Source organism: Syngnathus scovelli, chromosome 1 (genome assembly GCF_024217435.2).
Source record: "Syngnathus scovelli strain Florida chromosome 1, RoL_Ssco_1.2, whole genome shotgun sequence".
NCBI lineage: Eukaryota > Metazoa > Chordata > Actinopteri > Syngnathiformes > Syngnathidae > Syngnathus > Syngnathus scovelli.
In genome coordinates, this window is record NC_090847.1 from 30,022,399 (window position 1) to 30,040,831 (window position 18,433).

Consider the following 18,433-nt stretch of genomic DNA (forward strand, 5'->3'; position numbering starts at 1 on the left):
CTTTCGGCCAAACTTGCCCAACATGATTCTTTTCACGTTTTCATTTCATTTGATTTGTGCGACACTGTCGGCTCAGCGTTTATTCGGAGCGCCCGTTACGACCGCTTTTATTTCAAGACAGGACAACTTGATGTGCAAGGTTTTGACTTTGCTCTTTTGAGACTTTTGACCCATTCCCCGACTTCTGGGCACAAGGACTTTTCCTGGTTGGATGATGCCTTTATTTGCGCAACGTTAGCTCCGACCTACTTGAAGTCCCTTTTTCACCGTCGCCTCTGCCGCTCAGATGGTTGGTCAGCGGACGGCCCCCGTGCGGCTCCTCGTACCAGGGGCCCCACACGCCGCCGTTGTACTGCGGGTTGGAGCGCGGGTCTTTGGGCGGGTAGCGCACACGCACTGCCGTCTTGTTGTACTGGGCGAGCCGCATCAGCATCTTCTTGACCACGTCCGGGTAGCGCTGCGACAAATCCACCCGCTCGTAGGGGTCCGACCTGATGTTGAACAGCCACAGGGACTTGCCGCGGTCCCGGCGGACACGTTCGCTGTGCTGACGCAGGCTCAGCCGCTGGGTGGAGAAAAAGAGGTAGGTGGGACTAAGTCTCGGCTTGGCTTTCAGCCAGTAACTTGCAGTAAAACTCCTGAACTGCTCCTGAACTGCTTCTGAACTGCTCCTAAACTGCTCCTGAACTGCTTCTGAACTGCTCCTGTCGTATGCCCCCGCCCACCCAGACCCGTACCTGTGGGTTGAAGGTCTGCGGTGGCACCCAGTCGCCGTAACCGGGGACCCCCGTCAGCAGCTTCCAGTGGCCCACCCGCAGCGCCGCCCTCACGGCCGTGTTCCACAGGCCGTGGCCGGCCTTCCACGAGCCGTTTTTGGCCTTGACGTAAAGCGGGTCGATGTTGTGGAGGATGTCCCGGCGGGGCGACGGGCGCCCTTCGCTGATGGCTTCCCAGACGTCGTAGCCGTCCAGCTGCAGGTCCTCTTCCAGGGTGCCCTGGCCCAGGGTCACCAACGTGGGGAACCAGTCGGTGATGTGCACCAGCGAGCGACAGCGGGTGCCCTTGTTGGCCAGCAGGGGGCTGTGGACGAAGCCCGGTGCCCGGATGCCCCCTTCCCACAGCGTGGCCTTGCTCCCCCGGAGGGGCCAGTTGCTGCCGCCCACCAGGGGCTGCCCCCCGTTGTCCGACGAGTACACCAGGACCGTGTTGTGGTAGAAACGGTAGCGTTTGAGGGCCAGGGTCAGATTGCGCACGGCTTCGTCCAGGCACGAGACCATGGCGGCGTATTTGCGGCGCCGGGGGTTGACGATGCCCGCGTAGCGCTCCAGGTAGCCGGCCGGAACCTGCAGCGGCGAATGGGCCGCCTGGTAGGCCAGGTAGAGGAACAAGGGCTCGCCGGGGTCGTGTCGGGCCAAGATCCCGATGGCCTTTTGCGTGTACATCAGCGTGGAGTACGAGCCGCGGTCCTGCTCCCAGGCGGCCTCCTCGCCCTGGTGCAGGTCGTAGCCGCACGCGCCGGGACCTTCGCACTTGTAGCGGCTGTAGTAGTCGCCGCTTCCCAGCAGCGAGCCAAAGAAGGTGTCGAAGCCGCGCCGGGTGGGCAGACAGCCGCGTTTGTAGAAGCCCAGGTGCCACTTGCCCACCATGTGTGTGGAGTAGCCCACCTGCTTCAGCTTCTGCGGCAGGGTGGCCTGGTCCAGGGGGAGGCAGTTGGGCTGGCTGGCTCGGATCACCGAGTGCTGGAGCCCCGTGTGGATCTGGTACCTGCGAGACAAAGCAAAGTCGGCCGGCCGGCCAGCCGGCGCGGCCGTGTGTCTTTGACGTTCTCTCTTTCGTGCAAAAGCCGGCTTCAGACCACGGAGGCGGTAGCGGCTTCAGACCGCGGCGGCGGCTTCAGACCGCGCGGGGACTTCAGACCGTGGCGGCGGCGAATTCAGACCGCGGCGGCGGCGAATTCAGACCGCGGCGGCGGTAGCGGCTTCAGACCGCGGCGGCGGCTTCAGACCGCAGTGGCGGCTTCAGACCGCGTCGGCGGCGGCTGCTTCAGAGCGCGGCGGCGGCGGCTTCAGACCGTCGGTTCGCCGCGCGGTCGGTCACCTCGCTCGCGCGCCACCATTGTCAAATAGCTCAAATCGGCTTCTCTACGTACTTTTCGTCCCGTATATCGATTCTCCATACCGTTCTTCTTGGAAAAATATCAACGTTTACATCGAGCATTGTCACTGACGCGAGACCAAACATAGCTATCTCATATAGTTGGCCGCTTGCCGAGGTTAGGACACTTTGAGATTCTTCGTCGTTTTTATTTTCCTTTTATTTCACTATAGTTTTTGGACCAGGGTTGCTGGGTTTGAATCACTGTTGTTGTTCGTTCGTTTGTTTGTTTGTTTGTTTGTTTGTTTGTTTTTGTCCTCAGACTGTTTGGTTTTACTTTAGTTTTCCGACATGATTCGATTCAATCGCTGCCAACCCGCTCACAGCGTCACTGTCTGCATCTGATCGATGGGGAAACTTCGTCACGACACGATCTGGCGGCAGTCAGCGACAGCGCGGAACGGCCGCGCCGCGGTAGTGTTTCCCTCCGCGTGTTCCCGGTGTACCTGCCGGTCATGAGCTGGCTCCTGGATGGGCTGCACAGCGGCTGCACGTAGTAGTTGTCCAGCTTGACTCCCCGTGCAGCCAGTCGGTCTAGGGTGGGCGTCTTGATCTCGGAGCCGTGGTAGCCCACGTCCCGGAAGCCCTGATCGTCCGCCAAGATAAAGACGATGTGCGGCGGCGGCGGCGACGGCGCTTTGCCCAACTCCGACGCCCGCTTGGAGCTCCACGTGTGCGACACGATGAAGCCGAGGAGCAAAGTGAGCGGAACCCACAGAATCAACATTGCGCTGCTGCAGCCCCGATTGCACTGCGGTCGCCTCTAGCCTCTCGCCTCTCCCATCGTCTTGTAGAATGCGTGCATCGACGCGTGAGTAGGCTGGCCGGCTTCGCGTCGATCGCGCCGCCAATCGAAAATGACTTCCACGCACATTACTCTGGAGCACGTCCAAGCCAGATGTCTTGCATCGTGGGAGAAAAACGCTCCATGTTCGTGCTCGCCGAGCAAAACCCCGAGTGCGTGCGTGCGTAGGCGGGCGGGTCCGTGCGGAACTCGGCGGCTGGGTGGGGTGGTGATTTGATGGTAGAAGTGACAGCATAAAGAACGTTCTCCTCGCCAGCCAGTCCCAAACACATGGAACCAAGTCGTGCGTGCATCATCAGGCATGCACGACAGCCACTGCACTGTCCTTCTCTTTCTCTCCTTTTCAACGTCCTTTTCTTCCGAGGGTACTTGCCATACTGGAAGCTCTCCTCGATCCCGCGAGCTCCCCGTCATTGGCATAGCGGCTCCTTACATATCTGTTCTACAGGTTGCGTCTTGTCTCTCTCAAGGCCCCAACCACATTCCGCACGCTTTATCAGAAATGGAAGCACGCCAGGCCATTTGCTCAGTTTTTAATATTTTGACATTCCAAATGTGCACACTGACTATCTTTCCTCGTACATGAGCTTTTTCACTGGACGTTAAGGCCCAAGGAGCGAGCGAGAGAGCGAGCGAGAGAGCGAGCGAGAGAGCGAGAGAGCGAGAGCGCGAGAGCGCGAGAGCGCGAGAGAGCGAGAGCGCGAGAGAGCGAGAGAGCGAGAGAGCGAGAGAGCGAGAGAGCGAGCGAGCCAGCCCTCCCCCATCTATGTATAGAAAGCACTCTACGTAGTCTGTCCAATTGGAGTTGCCGTACAAGCTCCGCTGCAGATGACTTCCGCCTTCGCTTCGGGTAGCAGCGACGTCAAACGGCGATTTTTGTGACGAGGTACAGTCCGCCGCACATCACGACTTGATCGCCGGCGTTTTCCGTACAAGGCACACATGCTACTAATTCGGCGTCTTCTCTTCAATACGAGCCCAATTAGCTCGAGCTATTCGGCCGGCAGCACGAATTACGTTACAGAACTTTGACAGTTGACATATAACTTTTTATTTTTTATATTTTTTTAACAACACTACCCGTGGCCGTCCAAGTGAAAGGCGCACAAAGTTGCACCACGAAGCCGTTGTTGTCGTTCCATCGCAACCCAAAATGTGACATTGACAGCGTGGCTAATGCTAAGCCAGGGCCGTGCTGCAGACTTTCGACTTTGACAGAAGGCAACATTATGCAACTGCGAGAGACGGGGCTTGGGGGTCGGGTCGGGTCGGGTCGGGGGGCACACGCACCGATTATCGTGCTGTGTGCTGCTTGAGAGGCAGCGAGAACATTGAAAGCGTTTTATATATTTACATTAAACGTCAAGTGTCTCAACTCAAGTTAATGGTCACAATAATCATTACTAACGGAGAGTACCGACAATCCCACCCCAAGATGGTTTCCGTAACCTGACGTCAAAAAACGGTACCGGCTGTCAGCAAACGCCTCATAATATTAGTACTCGAGTAGATTTTCACCAATCATTCTGTACATAAATATGTGTTTTACTTTTACTACCGACATTCGAAAATGTCGACAAAATTAGCGGGGCGGGGCGGGGCGGGCCGGAGCGGAGCGGAGCGGAGCGAGGGCTCCATCCCAATCGAGTGCCCTTCATTTGGATTTCCATTTTTCTTTTAGATTTGCGCAAACCTACTGGGCGAGAATGGCTGAAACTGTCAATCATCCATTCCAACGTATAGTGGAGCCCCTGGATCCCCAGGTTGCAAATCAGCATTTCTATAATCTCTCCAAACTTGAAGATCCCAGATATGGTAAAATATCGTCTGTTGCCGCGCCTTTTCCCAGAAGCTTGAACCAAACTAGAACAGCTTCCTTCCTATTCTCAAACAAGGAGCCCAACATTCACAACGCTTGGTTTGGTTCGGTTCTGTTCTTTAGGGAGCTTGCCGTTCTGCATCCGTGTGCTCTTGGAGTCTGCCGTCAGAAACTGCGACGGCTTTCTGGTGAAACAGTCCGACGTGGAAAATATCCTCAACTGGAAGCAAACCCAGACGCAGAGGGTGGAGATCCCGTTCATGCCGGCGCGCGTCATCCTGCAGGACTTCACGTAAGTCTGCACCACTTCTTTCTTCTGTGGTGCGATTGCAGTCTTTGTTTGCTTTTTCTTCACAGCGGCGTACCCGCTGTGGTGGATTTTGCCGCCATGCGCGATGCGGTGGTTAAGCTTGGCGGAGACCCTGCCAAAATCAATCCCGTTTGCCCGGCTGACCTAGTCATTGATCATTCTGTCCAAGTGGACTTTAACAAAAAGTAAGATGTAGTAGTTCTTCCAGTTTTTAAATGCTCCATTCATATGTAATGTGTGTGTGTGTGGTTTTTTTTCTCTTTCTTTCCCTTCGTAAGGTCTGATAGCCTCCAGAAAAATCAAAACTTGGAGTTTGAGCGCAACATAGAGAGGTTCCAGTTCCTTAAGGTACTACGAGCCGTAATAGTACGCCGAATGTATGTCAGCGATACACGTATAGTAGCGACGTGCTCGTAGGTACGTTGAAACTATGCGTTGGGCTCGATGCCATTGGAATTCCGTTGTCTGGAACCCCAGCGAAAGGTCTGGATGGGATGCCGCGATTGAACGTAGTAAATGCGGGGGGCCCCGAGAAAGAGCCTTGGGGAATGCCTGTGCCGTTTATGTTTGGACAGCAGATTTGAATAACAGTTTGATTGGAACGGGCATGGCTTTGTCTGTCTTTTATTTTTAGTGGGGCTCCCAAGCTTTCAGGAACATGCGTATCATTCCGCCCGGTTCAGGGATTGTCCACCAAGTCAACTTGGAGTATTTGGCCCGGGTGGTGTTTAACCACCGAGGCTTTTTCTACCCCGACAGCCTGGTGGGCACCGATTCCCATACCACCATGATCGATGGCCTCGGTGTTCTGGGATGGGGTAAGTCGCCCGTTTTGAAGGGAGCCGGTCCAAATTCCGCTCGACCGCATCATGCGGTCATCGGCGAGGAGCGGCGTTCTCAGTTGAAAGCGCCGTGGCGGCCCGGTTGAGTTTGCTCGGTCTCCTCCGCGTAGGCGTGGGTGGCATCGAAGCAGAGGCGGTGATGCTGGGTCAGCCCATCAGCATGGTTCTACCCGAGGTGGTCGGATACAAGTTGCGCGGCAGCCCCGACCGCTTCATTACCTCCACCGACATTGTTCTCACCGTCACCGAGGTAACAGAGCCCTCTTTCGAGGAAGGCGCCTGCCTGCCTGCCTGCCTGCGTGGCTGCCTGCGTGGCGGCCTGCGTGGCTGCCTGCGTGGCTGCGTGGCTGCCTGCCTGCCTGGCTGCCTGCCTGCCTGCGTGGCTGCCTGCCTGCCTGCCTGCGTGGCTGCCTGCCTGCCTGCCTGCGTGGCTGCCTGCCTGCTTGCCTGCTTGCCTGCCTGCCCGCCCGCCCGCCCGCCCGCCTGCCTGCCCGCCCGCCCGCCTGCCTGCCTGCCTGCCTCAAACATCGAGCGTCACCTGTTTGCGTCTGTGCTTTCCCAGCATCTGCGCCAAGTGGGCGTCGTCGGCAAGTTTGTGGAGTTTTTCGGGCCCAGCGTGGCTCAGCTGTCCATTGCGGACAGAGCCACCATCTCCAACATGTGTCCAGAATACGGAGCCACCGCAGCGTTCTTTCCGGTGGATGGCGTCAGCGTGGAATACCTCAAGCAGACCGGTGAGTGACCAGCGCTGAGCGGATTTGGGGCGGCCCGTGATTTCTCTTCTCTCAAATCAGGGCGAGAAGCACAAAAGCTGGCCTACATTACAAAGTATCTGAAGGCCGTGGGCATGTTCCGGGACTACGGCGACGTCGCCCAGGATCCAGATTTCAGTCAGGTCTGTGCCGCCGACAGGCATCCGACCGAGTCTGGAAAATGACTTCGCATCTCTCGTTGAAGGTTGTAGAGTTGGACCTCGGGACGGTGGTTCCGTGCTGCAGTGGGCCCAAGAGACCTCAGGACAAAATTCCTCTTTCGGCCATGAAGGAAGACTTTGAAAGGTGTCTGGTTGCAAAGGTGAGTTTGCGTTCTTGATGATGATTTGACTGCTTGTTGAAGCTCCGGTGCCCAGCGTAGTCTCATCTCTGGTTGCCGCCGCCGCTGCCGCCGGAGCATCGAAAGCTAGCTGCAGGTGCCACGTTTGACCTGCTGTGCCCGAAATCCAGCAAGGTTTCAAAGGCTTTGCCGTGGCCCCGGATGGTCAGAGCGCAGCGGTCCCCTTCTGCTATGATGGAAAAGACTACTCATTAAGCCACGGCTCTGTTGTGATCGCGGCCATCACCAGCTGCACAAACACCAGCAACCCGTCCGTCATGCTCGGAGCCGGTGGGTCGGCCCTTTTCGGATCGCCCTCCTTTTTTCATGTCCGGATTATCTATCAATCGGGCTTTTCTTCCAGGACTCCTCGCTAAGAAGGCGGTGGAGAACGGCTTAAGCGTGAGGCCTTACATCAAGACCAGCCTTTCGCCCGGCAGTGGAGTGGTGACCTATTACCTGAAGGAGAGCGGCGTTATGGACTATCTCTCTCAGTTGGGGTAAGCTGCAAAACTGCATTCGCACAAAGGCGCTCAACATACGGACACAGCGGGCCGGCGCTCTCGGTGTGATGCGCCAAACGAACCGAGCGACGTAAAGCGGGGAAAATGCAGGGCCAAGACAAACAGCTCTGGGGGATGCCTTTTTTCATCTTGCTTTTTTTTTTCTTCAAATGGCAAAATTTGCTAGCTTGAAATTTGAACGGCATACGTCTTTCATGTCCGTCCGTCCGTCCGTCCGTCCGTCCGTCCGTCCATCCATCCATCCATCCATCCATCCATCCGCCCTCCCTCCCTCCCTCCCTCTTCCACCGCTTATCTGGGGCGGCAAACCCAAAGCGCCACCTCGTCCGGGGGATCCCGAGGCCTTCTCGCCGCCGGCGTATCCCGGGTGGGTCGCCCCCGGAGTCTCCCTCCGGACCACCTGAGCGGGGTGGAGATGTCTGGGAGGCCCGAGCCACCTCATCTGGCTCCTCACAACGCAGAGGCGGGTCGACCATAAGCTTCTCTCGAGCAGCCATTTTAGGCCCATTCGAAAACGATTGCTTCCGAATGCAGCGGCGGCTCCGCTAATAAAACGGAAAGCGCAATTGCCATTGTCATTGGATGCCCATGAAGCGGCTATGTATGGATAGCTCTCTTCTCTTTTTTAGCTTTGAGGTGGTCGGCTACGGTTGCATGACCTGCATAGGAAACAGTGGACCCCTCCCGGAGCCGGTGGTGGAGGCCATCTCCCAGGTATTACCGTCGTTTGCTATGTTCCTGGTGCGCTAGAGGGTTAGGTAGGGTTAGACAAGATGCTGGATTTCACGCTCCTTCTCATGCATTCCAGCAACGCTTCTGTCCGTGCCTTTGTTTTTTCAGGGAGACTTGGTCGCCGCAGGCGTCCTGTCAGGAAACCGAAACTTTGAAGGTCGCGTCCACCCCAATACCAGAGCCAACTACCTTGCCTCGCCGCCGCTCGTTATTGCTTACGCCATAGCCGGGACCGTAAAGATTGACTTTGAGACAGAACCTATCGGTGGGTGTATGGGCTTAGTAAATTGGGGAGTCGTGGCACGCCATTGAATACAAACGTCTGCTTTTTTTAGCCGTTAATTCCCATGGCCGAGGGGTCTTCTTGAGGGACATCTGGCCCACGCGCGAAGAGATCCAGCAAGAGGAGACAAAGTTTGTCATCCCGACAATGTTCAGAGAAGTCTACCAAAACGTCGAGGTAGGTTGGCCGGCCCACCCTTTTGCTTTGCCGGGCGTTGTTGAAGACGGAATGTGGTTGCAGAAAGGGAACGAACGCTGGAACTCTCTGGTGGCGCCGTCAGACGAGCTGTATCCCTGGGATGCCACCTCCACGTATATCAAGTCCCCGCCGTTCTTTGATGGCTTGGTAAGTTCTTTTGGGCAGGGTGCGGTTCGTCGCACACCTGCCTGCCTGCCAAAGAAGAGATCTTCATTTTGGAACACGCTCGCTGGTCTTTTCTTCAGAGCATGCAGTTAAATCCTCCTGCAGCCATAGACGGCGCCTACGTGCTGCTGAACTTGGGCGACTCGGTGACGACGGACCACATTTCCCCTGCTGGGAACATCACCAGAAGCAGCCCCGCCGCCCGCTACCTGTCAAGCAGAGGGTGAGCGAGCGATCGCAATGGAAGCAATGACGCCACGCCACGCCACGCCACGCGTGGAATACAAACATTTCATTGCCTTCCTTTTTTTTGGGGCGACAGCATCAGCCCACGCGAGTTCAACTCTTACGGCTCCCGTCGAGGGAATGACGCCGTCATGGCCCGGGGGACGTTTGCCAACATCCGCCTGTTTAACAAATTCCTCAACAAGCAGGCGCCACAAACTGTTTACCTGCCAACTGGCGAAGTGGTAAGCGGGCGCCTGCCCAACTTTGCATATTTGGGAAATGTCCGCCGGACGGTGACCATACGAGAAACGGGGCTTTGCTGTACACAAACTGATGAAGACTTTGATGCCATTCCCCGAAGGTTGGTTCTCGGTCATCATAATTAGTCTGTTCCCTCCCCGTGTCAAGATGGACGTTTTTGATGCCGCCGAGCGATACGGCCAATCGGGAGTCCCGCTCCTGATTCTTGCCGGGAAGGAGTATGGTTCGGGTAGCTCCAGAGATTGGGCAGCCAAAGGTCCATTATTGCTGGTAGGAACGCCCCTTCATAATAATAATGATGATAATATTGAATTTGATTTAGAATGGACAAATCACCAACTAACAAAACAGATAGAATATCATTCAAAACTAGCAAGAGTAGGCTTTCCTTGAAGGCAGTGAGCCACGTTCCCCCCCCCAAATCAAGGGCATCAAGGCTGTTCTCGCCGAGAGCTACGAGCGGATCCATCGGAGCAATCTGGTGGGGATGGGAATAATCCCGCTGGAGTATTTGCCGGGAGACAACGCAGAGAGTCTGGGCTTGACCGGAAGAGAACGCTTCCACGTCGCCATCCCCGAGAACATCGCCCCTGGGATGATCGTGGCCGTGACGGTACGCTGTCTGGTGAAGGCGCGCCTTGTCGTGTACGACGCCCTCTCCTAGCTCTTTTTCTCCCGACAGCTCCACACGGGCAAAACCTTTGGCGTACGGATGAGGTTCGACACCGACGTGGAACTGGCCTATTTCCACCACGGGGGAATCCTGAACTACATGATCCGCAAGATGTCTAAAAATTAACGTCCAACGTTCAGCGTTATCCTTACCTCAAGTTGCATTCCGTTCCTCTTTAAGTGTTGTGTTATCCGTAGCATTCTATAAAGTGGCCTCCCTCGGTGGATAGAGTTTGCCTTCAGTCACCGCTTTGTTTGTAGGTCTCGTTGCCTTCATTTTTGCCATACAGTGCTGGGTGCCGATTTTGTCACGGTCGAATGGCAGAGCGACGACTCCTGATACCATCACGGTACAAAGTTGTGCGACAACTCTTAGTAACTTTTAGATTGCATTTGCATCCAAGGAATACTTCTGTGCAAGGCTTTTTCATTGAATTCAATCACTTTTAACTCGGCACTCGTCCATAGCGTCACTGATGGTTTCGGGCAATGCGTGCCTGACAATGCGCGCAGGCAGGGCGGCGTGAGATCGCTTCCCGCTCAGTGACGCTGGTTGCTTGTTCGTCTGGATACGTGCGACCAGTTCAGGGTGTCGGGGTGTCATCTGCTCGTTGTCAGCTGAGCCGGACTGGGGCGGGGTGAGCTCCAGCAAGTGACCCTGAGCAGCAGAAGCGCTGTTGAAAATGCTAAATACTGTATACATTTCAACTTTTTACACCAGCTAACCATTGAGGGGAAAAAGCCATTCTAGACTTTTAGAGTACCACCATCTAGACCTACATTGAACTACAGCATGGTTGGCCAATGCGAAAGCCACAAATCGGAAGTTTGCTTGTAAGAAGTGCAATTAAATATCATTTGAAGATACTGAAACGTTATGCACAATTTGAACAGAAAGAAAAGAAGGCTTCAATCACTCAAGTCAAGGCAAGTTTATTTATATAGCCCTAAATCACAAACAAGTCTCAAAGGGCTTCACATATACAAAAAAAAAAAAAAGGACAATTATTCTCAAACATCCCCTGATCTTAAACTCCCATTCATTTCCAACGTATTGGATGTGACAGCTCGATTGCGGCTAAATAAAAAAATGGACTTTTACTAAAGCTGAAGTCCATTGTGCTAAAAACGTGAAATGCAACTGTGAGCCACGGTACACTTTTGAGACTCACTGCTAGCGGATGAGAAGCAATTCAGGCTCAATAGCGATTTTCAGTTGTGAAAGACACCCACGAATAACGTTTCCGAGATGGGTTTTGTTCAGTTTCACTCAACATTTTACAAGCAAAAGAACTCAAACTAATCGCTGTGTAGTAAGTGGTACAACTGACCTGTTTCGTTTCTTTTTTAACGAAGAAAATTAAAAACAAACAAAGACGGCAGAGAAATCAAGCAAAAATAATTCGTTGTTTTTTTCCTCCTTTGGTCGCTTGTGAGCGGAAGAGGCCTCCCTCGGTGTCATGACGTCATTTCCGATGGAAGGTTTAGGGCAAAAACCAAAACAAGCTAGCCTGCTAGCGCGGAATTTCTTTTGAACGCCAAAAACCAGATCAAATCCCAACGAAACGGCAACAATGAAATAAAGGACGCGCGCGACGATTCCTTCTGCGCCATGAATTTACGGGGACTCTTTCAAGATTTTAATCCCAGGTATAATGAACGTCCGCGAATTTAGCTGAATGTCATCACACTATGTGTGAGGAATTGAACAAATATGGATCTTGTTTGGCTCCAGAGTTACAAATGGGAAAGTGTGGGTGCCTACGGTGCAACCGTTGACTTTGAACGTCGCAACCGCTTTTAGAATCAGAATCCGCTTTATTGGCCAAGTTTGTACCAAACAAGGAATTTGACTCCGGTTGATCTCAGCAGCTGTACAACATTGAAGTGACTTAATAACATTCAGGTGACTAACAACATTTGAGGGGCAAATCACGCAATAAAGCCTGCAAATAATGTGCCGATCTGTTCTTGACGAGGATTTCTTCATTAACAGCTTCGGTCGTCATTCATTAATTGCATTGATGTCCTCATATTAGCGGCGGTCCTACCTTGAGACGCCATTTCAGGTTGCTGGCCGTTCCTTGTATATGATCACTTTCGAGTCTGTTGAATTCAATTCAATTCTTGCCCTCGCACACTGACAATTCGGCGTGACCCACGTGAACTCTCTGTCCCACCTTAACCCTAACCCCCCCCCCCCCCCCCCCCCCTCACACACACACACACACAGCAAGTTCCTGATCTACTCGTGCCTGCTGCTTTTCTCCGTGTTGCTGTCCTTGAGGCTGGATGGGGTTATCCAGTGGAGCTACTGGGCAGTGTTCACGCCAATATGGCTGTGGAAGCTGCTGGTCATCATCGGGGCGTCAGTGGGCACCGGAGTGTGGGCGCGCAACCCTCAGTACAGGTACGGTCGTCGGTGATCTTGTTTTTTTATTTTTTATTTCATTCGAAATGTTGCGTGACTCGAGTCATGTGAGCGGGGCGCGTTTCCCCTCTCTGCCAGGGCTGAAGGTGAGACCTGCGTGGAGTTCAAGGCCATGCTGATCGCCGTGGGGCTTCACGTCCTCTTGCTCATGTTCGAGGTGTTGGTGTGCGACCGTGTGGCCAGGGGAAGCGGCAACTACTTTTGGTTGCTGGTCTTCATGCCGCTCTTCTTCGTGTCGCCCGTCTCGGTGGCGGCGTGCGTCTGGGGCTTCAGGCACGACCGCTCCCTGGAGGTGAGATGCGCCTTGCCTACTTAAGCAACCATTGGGCGGACGGGGGCAAAAGTAACCATCTCCTCTCCCCCTAGCTGGAGGTGTTCTGTTCGGTGAATATTCTCCAGTTCATCTTCATCGCTCTCAGGCTGGACAGGATCATCAACTGGCCTTGGCTGGTGAGGGCCAAGGAACATTTTGTCGAGAGCCCAAATACGACTGACTTCCCGCTGCGACAGACAGCGGTGAAGAGGCGCTTCAGAACGGCTGCGGTTTTTGCTCTTGTTTTCTTCACATCACGACCGACCCCGTTTGCCCCAAAAAAATGCGGAGAGCCCAAACGTTCCAGACGAGCGACTTGGGTTTGGGTTAGGGAGCCGAGTGAGTCACAGGTCGGCTCTGCGTGCAGGTGGTGTGCGTGCCGCTGTGGATCCTCATGTCCTTCCTATGCCTGGTGGTCCTCTACTACATCATCTGGTCGGTGCTCTTCCTCCGCTCCATCGACATCATCGCCGAGCAGCGGCGGACTCACATCACCATGGCCGTCAGCTGGATGACCATCGTGGTTCCGCTGCTCACCTTCGAGGTGAGCGCGAGGGAGGCGAGTGGCCGGGCTGGTGGCTGACCTTTGCCGCCGCCAGGTCAGGTCGCTGACCGTTGCCGCCTTCTTCTGGCCTGGCGTAGATCCTGCTGGTGCACAAGCTGGACGGCCACAACGGCCTGAGCTACGTGTGCGTCTTCGTGCCGCTGTGGCTCTCGCTGCTCACGCTTATGGTCACCGCCTTCGGCCAGAAAGGCGCAAACCACTGTGAGTAGAAGGCAATGAAAGCTTTGGTGCAAGAGGTTTTTTGTAGACTCCTAGCAATTTGTGACATGTTCTGGGCCAAAGCGGGTCTAAGACAAGTGCATCCTCATCAATTATTTTGTGCATTTGCCACACACACTCCATGTGACCTCACTTTGTCTTGCTTTTGAAAAATGGCAATTACCCAACGGCGCCACTCATTTTCTCTTCTAGGGTGGTTTGGCATCCGCAAGGACTTCTGCCATTTTCTGCTGGAGCTCCTCCCTTTTCTGAGAGAGTACGGCAACGTCTCTTACGACCTCCGGCGCGGCGGCGACGACCCCGAGGCCGCCGAGGACCCGCCCATCCCCGAGCCGCCGCCCAAGATCGCCCCCGTGTTCCGCAAAAAAACGGGCGTGGTGATCACGCAGAGTCCCGGCAAATACTTTGCGCCGCCGCCCAAACTCTGCATCGACACGCCCGACTAGACGGGCGCGGACACCGCCGCAGGTCGAGCCGCGGGTCCAGCCGCCGCTCGATGCGAACCGAGTGTGGCCCTGCCGCGTCGTTTTCAGAGCAAGGCGATGAGGATTCCAGGCTCCACAATGAACGCCGCGTCGCCTCTGCGCTGGGACCAGCGGAGAGACGCGAACTTTGCGACGAGGACTTTGAAAGTTGGCCCCTCCCTCGTCGTTCCCTCTGCTTGCGCTCCGGAGCCAACACTCCCGTTCTGTTTATTTCACATTTGCCGCTAGCAAAGAGAAGAAAGAGTTGATGTCAGTCAGACATCGGGTAACAAGAGGGTTTCCAAAATCTTTGATGGAAAATGCACTTAATAGTTGAGAGAGGTCCTTCCTGTCTTTTTTTTTTCCGTCTCCGAGATAGGTCCCGTCCCTTTTTTCTCCCTTCTTCCTGTTGATTGTAAATAAATGAATATGTCTCATCAGGGACCAGAGCAACCAATCAGCTTTCAGCTGATCAATAGAAACGAGCCTTGCTGGAGTCGTTCTTGATGGCCTGATCACTGTGAACTTGTAATGCTTTGGATGCAAATGTGGAGGACGTACGTCGACTTACGGTAACTGTGCTTGACGTCGGTCCGGCTGGCTGTCTGGCTGGCTGGCTGTCTGGCTGGCTGGCTGGCTGTCTGGCTGGCTGTCTGTCTGGCTGGCTGGCTGCGAGAGCGCGCGAATCCGATAAAAGCGTCGAAAGAAATACGACGTAACTGCGCAAAACGCGGATGCTAGTTGCACTCCCGACCGCTAGATGGTAGCAAATGACTCCGAAGAAGAAGACGGTCGCAGCTTCAACAGCGCTTCTCGGTAGCTAACAGCATTTCCGCGGCTCCTCTGCGACGTCTTAAGCAGGTACGTCCGTCGTCGTACAGCTCCTAGGAAACGAAGAATCTTCTCCATGTCATTTTCCCGTGCGTTGATTGCCGAGTCGCGCGTGAGCTCATGTCGATCTGGCCGGACCAGTAGCATCGCAGGCTGCTGATAGCTCAAGCTATAAGTAAGCTTCTTTCCGGGGATGCTTCGTTTCTGCCTTCAGTAACGTTGTGCGACCGGGTGAGGGCGAATGGCCCGCACGTCAAATGTTCCGAATCCTCGGAAAGTGACGCTGTCCTTCCCGATGCAGGTACGCTGGAATTTTCGGACAGCCACTCGGACATGTCCTATGTCTTCATCAACGACTCGTCGCAGACCAACGTGCCTCTGCTGCAGTCCTGCATCGACGGCGCCTTGGCCTTCGCCAAGAGGCTCCTGGAGACCGGCTGCGACCCCAACATCCGCGACAACCGGGGTCGCACCGGCTTGCACTTAGCTGCGGCGCGGGGCAACGTGGACATATGTCGCCTGCTGCACAAGTTTGGCGCCGATTTGTTGGCGACCGACTACCAGGGGAATACGGCGCTGCACCTGTGCGGGCACGTCGATACCATTCAGTTCCTGGTGTCCAATGGGCTGAAGATTGATATTTGGTAAGCGATGCAATCTGTTTGGCTGCAAATCATGACTCGTGAGCACACATTTAGTGAACGGAACCAGACCGGCCTGAGTTTTGCAGATTGAACGCTGCCGCCTGCGAGATGGAGCTCTGACTCCGTCCGCTTGGCTAAGCGTGTTTATGGCGCCGTGAACCCAAAGCTTCGTTCATCATTCAAAGCCCTACCAAAATGTAACATTTCCGCCCAAAGCCAATTCATTTCAAAGGGCACCTTTGACTCGAGTGCGTCCCGGATGGACCTCGCCGCTTAAGTCGAGGTCCCGTCGTTGTTGACGGCGCCACTCGCTCTCTCTCGCCCGCCGTAGCAATCACAACGGCTCCACGCCGCTGGTGCTGGCCAAGAGACGCGGCGTCAACAAGGACGCCATCCGTCTGCTGGAGGGACTGGAGGAGCAGGAGGTGAAAGGTTTTAACCGAGGAGCTCACTCCAAACTGGAGAGCATGCAGATGGCCGACAGCGAGAGGTATGTGCTCGGGCCGGATGCTTGGTGCTCAGACGCTGAATAGATTTTGCGTCCTCCTTGTGCCGTGTGCCTCCAGCGCCATGGAGAGCCACTCGCTGCTCAACCCCAGCCTGCAACGCAGCGAGGGCGTGCTCTCCAGCTTCCGCACCACCTGGCAGGAGTTTGTGGAGGACCTGGGCTTCTGGAGGGTCCTGCTGCTGTTGCTGGTCATCGCCCTGCTCTCCCTCGGCATCGCCTACTACGTCAGCGGCGTGCTGCCCTTCTCTGCCGGCCAGCTGGAGCTCGTGCACTGAGCGGCTTGTTTTTTTTTTCCCTTTTTCTTTTTTTCTTTCTTATCAGAACGTCAAGAGGTAAAGTTGTGAAAAGCGAACCACACTTCATCGAAAAATTAGATGACGCAGCGTTACTGACCGACTCCGCCGATCAAATCAAAGTCTTTGTCGTCTTTCACTAAAGGTAACCGCGGCTGCTTTGAAGAAATGATGCGCTCGTCCCAAGCGGCATGTTGCTGGTGTTATGTACTTTTATTTTTTTTGTAACTACCTCCCCACTGTATTAATTCATGAGAATGTCATTCAAGCCAGCAAAGTTGATGACTTTTTGACTTTTGTGTCTCGGTGACAGAGAAACCTTGCTTGTGTTCTTAGAGATGAACCCACACACACACACACACACACACACACACACACACCAGTATGCAACTTGTTCTTCGGTCCCGCTCGCTGGCTCGCTGTGTTTTTAATCTTGCAGTATTTAAAACAACGTCAATGTTGGTGAACTGGCCTCGTGAACAATTGGCAAATATAAATAAAAGGGCAATTTGGACGCACTGAGCGATTGGTAACAGTCGGATATTTGTCTTTTGCGTATGACATTGGATTAATACATTTATACATACATATGCTACGTTTTAAAATCATCTCTGTTCACACACACACACACACACACACACACACCAAATGGCAAGTTTTTGTGATGGAAAGGCAGATTTTGGGAGCGGGCAGCTCAGCGGCTTTGGACGTATGCTCTCCGTGGCGTCCTTTTTGTTCGCTTGTGAGAAACACATAGTTGATCGTCGGTGATATGTTTTGACAATTTTCTCCCTTCTCTTCTGACCCAATTTATTTGTCGTGAAATGCTTTGTATCGCTCTCTTCAACTGTATTCTCTATATGGATGGTCTGATATGAATTGGTAAAATCACACATTGTCCTCCAACATAATTAAGCTACTTGTGTTCTGTTAAAAGTAAATAAACGCAGATTGCGGAAGCCTCCCAATGTATCCGTATGAATTGCAAACTAGGGTTTGGGTTCTGTAAAAGTGATAGGGTTAAGCGTTAGGTTTTAAACTAGGGTTATAGCAGGAGTGGGCAATTCCGGTCCTCGAGGGACCCCGGAGAGCCGGCCGGTGTCCTGCATGATTTCTATGTCACCCTGTTGCAACACACCTGATTCAAATGGTCCGATAATTAGCAAGGTCTGCAGAAGCTGGATAACAATCCTGATCATTTGAATCAGGTGTGTTGCAGCAGCGAGACCTATAAAACATGCAGGACACCGGCCGGCCCTTGAGGACCGGAATCACCCACCCCTGGGTTACAGCTTCAAAGTAGGCTACCAAATTAAAGTTAAGGTTTCGAATTAGGGTTAGGCTTTAGAAGCGTGTCAAAATCATTATTACTTAAATGAATCCCAGATTTAGAAAAATGTTGCTGAAAAGCAAAATGACGCAATATTTTGATCGAAAAAAAGTTCTTTACTCTGTAAACACAAAAAAGGTGTCCTGAAACTATGGCGCAAATACCGAGGGATGTACCGTGGTAGTTGTACTAAGTTCATCTTCTTTTTCCTTTTTTAATCACTTCACTGGTTTCTTTTATATCAAACAAATTATTTGAGGCGCATTACCTGACATGTTTCGGCGGTTTCTTCCGCAAGGCGGAATTTCTATTGCGGCGACACATTATCAGTAGTGTAAAACTAACCTGTCTCACGACGGTCTAATCCCAGCTCACGTTCCCTATTAGTGGGTGAACAATCTGCAAGGCGGAAGAAACCGCCGAAACAGGTCAGGTAATGCACCTCAAATAATTTGTTTGCTATAAAAGAAACCAGTGAAGGGATGTACCGTGGGTTATCTATACCGTTGCCCCCCCAGTAAGTATGGCCACCTTCACTCGGGTGGCAAATATGGCCACCCCTCTGGGAGTCAAACCGATAACAGTACGACTGCAAACCACTTGTTTGAAACGCCGAGCAAATATTGTCTATTTTTGCTGGATTCTCCATGCCAGGGCTATTTTTATTTTATATGTTGATTACCAACACTAAAATGTTAAGTAGGTGCAACAGCTGCCACGTAAACGTTGACTTTGTCAAATATTAACAAG

At 53.6% G+C, this 18,433-nt stretch overlaps 4 protein-coding genes and 1 long non-coding RNA gene across 11 annotated transcripts; 3 read left to right on the forward strand and 2 right to left on the reverse strand.

The window, feature by feature from the left end:
• Positions 1-198: 198 nt before the first annotated feature.
• Positions 199-3,036, reverse strand: arsj (arylsulfatase family, member J). 2 transcript variants are annotated; one of them, XM_049743792.1, is made up of 3 exons: positions 2,601-3,036; positions 738-1,764; positions 199-565 (listed from the first exon to the last, which is right to left on the reverse strand). In XM_049743792.1, exons 1-3 carry the CDS (start codon positions 2,879-2,881, stop codon positions 221-223), a joined length of 1,653 nt encoding a protein of 550 aa, XP_049599749.1. In that variant the 5' UTR covers positions 2,882-3,036; the 3' UTR covers positions 199-220. The 2 variants fall into 2 exon arrangements, with proteins under 2 accessions (XP_049599749.1, XP_049599757.1); XM_049743800.1 differs by having other exon boundaries at positions 738-1,872; positions 2,547-3,036.
• Positions 2,709-10,327, forward strand: aco1 (aconitase 1, soluble). 4 transcript variants are annotated; one of them, XM_049743631.2, is made up of 21 exons: positions 2,709-2,855; positions 4,641-4,774; positions 4,902-5,070; positions 5,136-5,273; positions 5,367-5,436; positions 5,723-5,906; positions 6,041-6,180; positions 6,493-6,664; positions 6,725-6,825; positions 6,888-7,004; positions 7,154-7,313; positions 7,387-7,522; positions 8,176-8,260; positions 8,387-8,543; positions 8,614-8,738; positions 8,802-8,906; positions 9,005-9,147; positions 9,247-9,394; positions 9,561-9,683; positions 9,841-10,026; positions 10,096-10,327. In XM_049743631.2, exons 2-21 carry the CDS (start codon positions 4,666-4,668, stop codon positions 10,210-10,212), a joined length of 2,685 nt encoding a protein of 894 aa, XP_049599588.1. In that variant the 5' UTR covers positions 2,709-2,855; positions 4,641-4,665; the 3' UTR covers positions 10,213-10,327. The 4 variants fall into 4 exon arrangements, with proteins under 4 accessions (XP_049599588.1, XP_049599578.1, XP_049599605.1 ...); XM_049743621.1 differs by lacking the exon at positions 2,709-2,855 and adding an exon at positions 3,036-3,845; XM_049743640.2 differs by lacking the exon at positions 2,709-2,855 and adding an exon at positions 4,233-4,424.
• LOC125982967 (uncharacterized) lies at positions 9,857-11,535 on the reverse strand. The gene is made up of 2 exons (XR_007486580.2): positions 11,417-11,535; positions 9,857-10,743 (listed from the first exon to the last, which is right to left on the reverse strand). It is a non-coding gene; the product is annotated as an uncharacterized lncRNA (long non-coding RNA).
• Positions 11,536-11,541: 6 nt separating this feature from the next.
• On the forward strand, positions 11,542-14,559 carry tmem185 (transmembrane protein 185). Of its 2 annotated transcripts, none has more exons than XM_049743804.2 (7): positions 11,542-11,735; positions 12,319-12,495; positions 12,595-12,808; positions 12,883-13,032; positions 13,197-13,373; positions 13,472-13,595; positions 13,806-14,559. In XM_049743804.2, the coding sequence occupies exons 1-7, from the start codon at positions 11,698-11,700 to the stop codon at positions 14,057-14,059; spliced, it is 1,134 nt and encodes a 377-aa protein (XP_049599761.1). In that variant the 5' UTR covers positions 11,542-11,697; the 3' UTR covers positions 14,060-14,559. The 2 variants fall into 2 exon arrangements, with proteins under 2 accessions (XP_049599761.1, XP_049599762.1); XM_049743805.2 differs by having other exon boundaries at positions 11,544-11,735; positions 12,883-12,966.
• Positions 14,560-14,778: 219 nt separating this feature from the next.
• On the forward strand, positions 14,779-17,317 carry LOC125982882 (ankyrin repeat domain-containing protein 46). 2 transcript variants are annotated; one of them, XM_049743807.2, is made up of 4 exons: positions 14,779-14,938; positions 15,210-15,552; positions 15,884-16,042; positions 16,119-17,317. In XM_049743807.2, exons 2-4 carry the CDS (start codon positions 15,242-15,244, stop codon positions 16,333-16,335), a joined length of 687 nt encoding a protein of 228 aa, XP_049599764.1. In that variant the 5' UTR covers positions 14,779-14,938; positions 15,210-15,241; the 3' UTR covers positions 16,336-17,317. The 2 variants fall into 2 exon arrangements, with proteins under 2 accessions (XP_049599764.1, XP_049599765.1); XM_049743808.1 differs by lacking the exon at positions 14,779-14,938 and adding an exon at positions 14,939-15,083.
• Positions 17,318-18,433: the final 1,116 nt, after the last annotated feature.